General features: G+C 39.4%; 1 protein-coding gene across 1 annotated transcript; it reads right to left on the bottom strand.

The window, feature by feature from the left end:
* Positions 1 to 257: 257 nt before the first annotated feature.
* Positions 258 to 5,219, bottom strand: hyal6 (hyaluronoglucosaminidase 6). The gene is made up of 4 exons (XM_056271907.1): positions 4,931 to 5,219; positions 4,084 to 4,848; positions 2,049 to 2,138; positions 258 to 720 (listed from the first exon to the last, which is right to left on the bottom strand). Exons 1-4 carry the CDS (start codon positions 5,081 to 5,083, stop codon positions 268 to 270), a joined length of 1,461 nt encoding a protein of 486 aa, XP_056127882.1. The 5' UTR covers positions 5,084 to 5,219; the 3' UTR covers positions 258 to 267.
* Between the last annotated feature and the right edge of the window lie 221 nt (positions 5,220 to 5,440).

Below are 5,440 nucleotides of genomic sequence, written 5' to 3'. Positions count from 1 at the left end.
GAAGATGAAAGCCGTCATGTTTACAACCGTGACAATGAGTGAGACAATCCATGACCGCTGGATTTTCAATAGTATGTGAAGTTCGTGGCGCCATTGTTGCAGTAAATTCGCATGATGTTCTTGAATGAATTGCACGCCTGTCTGTTATTGTGGTGAAAAACTTTTCACTCAAAACCTTACAGCTAGATATCTTCAGCTTCACCTACTCTAAATTTAATTTAGACGGTTTCTGTTAAAGAAAAAGGTGTTAACCATCTACACGGTGCTTTACAGTATCAGACACTTAATAATGAGACACAGACCTAAGAACATGATGACAGACAGACAGGAGAAATGAAGGGACAGGACCAGCAGTAGTTCCCCCAGGATACTGTCTCTCGGGTGGGGTGGGAGAGGCTGTGCTTTCTGGGGCATCTCACAGTAGATGCCCGTCCAGCCCTGGTAACACTGACAGGTGAACTTTTGCTTCATGTCCAGGATGTCGTGGTTGTTGAGCTGGCCGCTGACGTGGAAACGCGGCCCACGAATGCCTCGGTTGAGGCGGATGTTGAAGAAGCGAGGGTTGAGGTGCAGGTAAGCCCCAGAGTCCAGGCTCTTGCGGACACATTTGCCGTTCTTCTTGCACAAGGCTTTGCTGCACAGTTTAGCGGCTGAGGTCACGTTGATCACATAGTGACCCAGAGGACCGTCAATGTATTTCTTGACTGTCATGCAGTTTCTCTGGCCAAGACAAACACATAAAGATATTAGGGCTTTTTTTTTTAAGTAATATTGGTCAATATCAGTGATGTTATTTTGAAGTAAAACTATTAAAAATCATTTTCATGAATTAAAATAAAGCTGAAATAAAATATAAATATTAGATGAAAAACTTGTTTTCATGAATAATATATTTAATTCGTTTTTATATTTTCCATTTTCAGTTTAGTAATTTTAAAAAGTTTGACAGTAGTAATTGTTTTTTTTTTTTTTTATTAGTTTCTATTTTTTTTAAATGTCTATATAGTTTTTATTCATTTTTGTTTTGGCTTCAGTTTAGTACATCAAGCTAAACTAATTTTTTTTTTTCTTGGCAACTAGCTGATTTGTGTGTATGTATATATATGTGATTTTTCTACAAAAGCTTTCTCTCGCATAAATGCTGTTCTTTTAAACTTTCTATTCATCAAAGAATCCTGAAAAAAATAGTACACAACTGTTTCCTAAATTGATAATAATAAGAAATGTTTCTTGAGCAGCAAATCAGCCATGATTTCTGAAGGATCATGTGACACTGAAGACTGGAGAAGTAATGATGCTGAAAATTCAGCTTTGCATCACAGGAATAAATTATATTTTAAAATATATTCTAATAGAAAACAATTCTTTGAAAGTGTAAAAATATGAGCCTTGGTGAGCAGAAGAATCTTCTTTTAAAAAACATTTAAAAACTTACTGATGTAAAACTTTTGACCGGTAGTGTGTGTATGACAAAGTGTTTCGGTTTCTGATCACTGTACATGATACAACTCGTCAAAAAATTTCCCCCAAGTCAGTTAAAATGTTTAAGCTTTAAGACAAATAAACAAAATTACCATTATGTCACACAACATAGAAACACATTAACAGTTTGTTAACTCTTTCCACCAGCTTCAATGTATTCTCTTCCTCATTTTTGTAAACAGGATATGAGACGCACCCACAAAATGAGCATGTGTCCTTCAGGAGCACATGTGTGATACTGTATAAATCAGATACAGACAAGCTATGATTACGCTAATATTGCTTTATTTTAGGTTTAGACAGAAATCATATTTGAGGTGTCCCTTTTAAGAGATAAACTGAGGACAGATTGTTCCCTAAGCTTCAACCATATTAAATATGTTAATGCCATCAGCTCAAGCTGATCCCCATGTGGTTCTAAATGCTGTTGGTTATGAATTCTAATATTAGCTGTTTCACCTAAAAATGCATCCAATCCAGTCAAGAGGATTTATTGTTGGATTCATTTTGTTAACGTGCTCTGTACACTAGCGTTCAGTCAAACTTTAGAACGATATAATGCGTACCTGAGATCTTGCATATTCAGATGACCCCCACAGGACCACCCCAGCGGCCCCCAGTGCTGCACTCTCTCCTATGGTGTGGACCAGGTCACTCTGTTCAAGATAAATATTTTTATGTTAATGCGATTCAAAGCAGAAAAGCAACAGATCATATCATAGCTTTTTTAGTTACAGGCCTGGAGAAGAAATGTGTTACTATTGAATAACACAAACATCCCTATTACCATTGCTCATATAGGGTTTGTAACTCCGACATGAATGATACTGTTAAATAATGCGGCTTATCGAGGAGAGGTGTGTAATCGCACATTTAATTTTTGCCTGGTGGTAAGTAAAACAAAACAGTAGACCTGTACGTGTAATGTATGGTCTGGAGCCTGTACTATCACAATGAACATATGGAAGCTATCGGTTGTAACCTAAACTAGTCATAATAAGTACATTACCTTGATGTACGTGTACCTCACTGTCTAGAAAGGCGGGTGGTCCCGTCAAACTGAAAACACGCCTGCAGACCTACTGCAGAGTTTGATTTGGAACATTCCTCTCATAATGAGGTGACAGATGAGTGTTTAAGCATATCTCTGGCGTTTAAGATGCCAGGGAGGAGGGTGATTTAGGGAGTGGGTCTGTCACTCAAGTATTCGACGAGTGATTAAAACAATGTGCGTTTGACAGGTCCCTTTAGACGTCTGGAAAGTGCGTAAAGTATTCAGTGCGCAAACACAATTCAGTGCTGTAATATTATAAAAAATATTTTAAATGCATATACTTAATTAACTAAATATACTGACTCATAGAGTTTAAATGCCTGTTCACATCAAGAACTATAACGGTAACTATAATAATAATTTGTTACATTTATATAGTGCTTTTCTAGGTACTCAAAGCGCTTTATATGGAAAGGGGAATCTCCTCAACAACCACCATTATATTAATATATTCACACCAATAGACAAGAATGCTGTGTTTATTATTTGTGTTATCTGCCAGTTTAAATGCTCAAGCTTGAGTTGGATGGATTCTGATTGGCTGGCAACAAGGTTTTTATCATTCATCAGCTGGAAAAAATCATTCTGAAAGTAATTTCAGAATGATATCATTCCTCTGTGATGTTACCGGTGTGGTTGTGGTGTGGAGTTCAGTATTCTAGTTAGATATATCGTTATAGTTCTCGTCCTTGGTTTGAATCGGCCTTTAGTCATTCGTAAGTTGATTTACCTAAAAACTAGGCTATAAACATTGTGGCTCCATGGTGTTTTCAAAACTTTGCTGTTTGTTTGAGAATCCTGACCAGGGGTGCGTTTCCCGAAAGCATCGTTAGCCAACCATGGTCGCAAGTTGGTCGCAAATCCCATTGAACTCTATTGGTAACGACGGAACATGCGACCATAGTTGGCTAACGATGCTTTCGGGAAACGCACCCCAGCATAGCAACACTGGTTTAACCAATGGCGTGTGGGGGAGGCGGGGCTATCTGTTTAACTGACCAATGACAAATAAGGGGAGTGTTTAAAGTATCCTGTTTGATTTGTCGACAGTAGTAGGCCTAGTGTAGATATTACAAACTTTATTTTTGACTCTTTCCCTGCCAGCATTTTTGCAAAAAAGTTCCCAGCCAGCGCCAGCATTTTTTAAGATAATTTTCACTAAAGTTTCATGGCCCGCAGAATGTTGTTGTATGAATATCTGAATATACAGTGTATATCAAAAGATAGAACAGACCCTCTGCTTTAAAACAACAACAAAGAATATTTTTCTTTCAGAAGACGTGTAATAGCGCCCCTAAAATCTCCGTCTGGTGGGGAAGTGTTGTCTCAGAAATGATGGAAAATTACATAAATGGCGGGAAAAGAGTAAATATTTTTATTTTATTTTACATCTTTCAAAAAAATATATATATTTATAGGCATACAAATGTCCTTAAATTAGTTTTTCCAGCATGAGCATCACATTTCAGCATATCAGAGAACATTTTCTAACTGCTATGCCATGATTCGGACTTAATTATGAACTTTTTACCTAATATTCCACTCACCTCTGATAGGACAACAAATGTGTAGGCGTAGAAAGGTCTGGAGTAGACGAAAACTGGCAGCGTATAGTCATTCCTGGCAATCGAGGCGATCCGCATGGCCTCCTTGACACGGTAGTGCACAAATTTTACCGTGTTGGCCGAAGACTTGAGCTCATAGTCGAGATAGATGGAAGGATAGAGGGCCGTGCTCTCCTTCCACAGCCACATCAGGTGGTCATTGCGTACATGCTCTATATTAGGACACTCTCCTGTGTAACGCAACGGATGCTGCTTATAACCATAGTTGTAACAGTCAGGGAAGAGGTAATACCCCCAAAGACCATGCGGTCGTCGACTCTCGGCCAGCAAGAGCGTTGAGTTCATGAATACTTGTCCGGCCCTCTCAAAGAGTTCCTTTGCTTCATTCTCCACCTTACTTTGTGGCCAACCAGGATGCAGCTTCCTTATAAGTTCCTTGGATTTGTTTCGGTAGATGTCCTTCGAGCCCCAATTGCGCACCCACTGCGGACGCCAGTTTTCCCAGTCGATGACACCAAGCCCGTGAAAGTCCTTGAAGGGAATGAGCTTGTCGATGTCAGCTCGAGCTTTGCTGAGGTGTTTGCTCAGGCTTTGGTTCTGAGGAAGGCCTCCATTGATGGGAATCTCAGAGCTGGTGTAGTAAGGGTAGTAACCCAGGTGACTGTGGTAAAAGATAGTTACGCTGGGGCCGCTCAAAGTCTCGTTGTGGTTTGCAACGATGTCGAAGACACTAAGGTCCAAATCCACCTAGAAAAAGAAACAGACAAGATGTTATTCCCATCATTTGGACGACACAGAACATTTGCTAGATCATTGACACATGTTCAACCTTGAATCGAAGACGACAGGATTCGGTGGGTGCGTTCCACACCACCACAAACGGACGATGGTGTAACAAAGGCATTCGGGCCTGCTTCAACTGATCGGCCCAAGCAACCAGAGACCCACACACTGCCACCGCCACAAAGCCAATCAGCGCCATCCCCAAATACCCTCATAGATCAATCAACACACATGCCACAACCTGAAGAGAAATGAAATATGAAAAATCACATCTATGTTGAAAAAATGAGTACATCATAAGGGTAATTTGGCAAGGATAATCAAAGACATGGTTGAGTGACAGACAAGCGAGGGTCAGTGAGCAGCCGTGCTCTAGATTCCACTGCACAATGATTCTCTGTTCTGCATCCAATTAACTCAAGTAATTCATGCATACAGGACTTGATTATGTAACCGTAATCTAGCAGCAGTGTTTATTTAAGTATTATTTATGCTGTATATTATTATAGTATTCATTAATATCATTAGAATTGGCATTTATATATATAAATATTGC

The sequence above is a fragment of the Rhinichthys klamathensis genome, unplaced genomic scaffold (genome assembly GCF_029890125.1).
Source record: "Rhinichthys klamathensis goyatoka isolate OS25496 unplaced genomic scaffold, OSU_Roscu_1.1 h1tg000328l_1, whole genome shotgun sequence".
In the NCBI taxonomy this organism is placed as follows: Eukaryota; Metazoa; Chordata; class Actinopteri; order Cypriniformes; family Leuciscidae; genus Rhinichthys; species Rhinichthys klamathensis.
The sequence above is the reverse complement of the archived record's forward strand: the minus strand, read 5'-3'. Positions and strand labels throughout refer to the sequence as shown.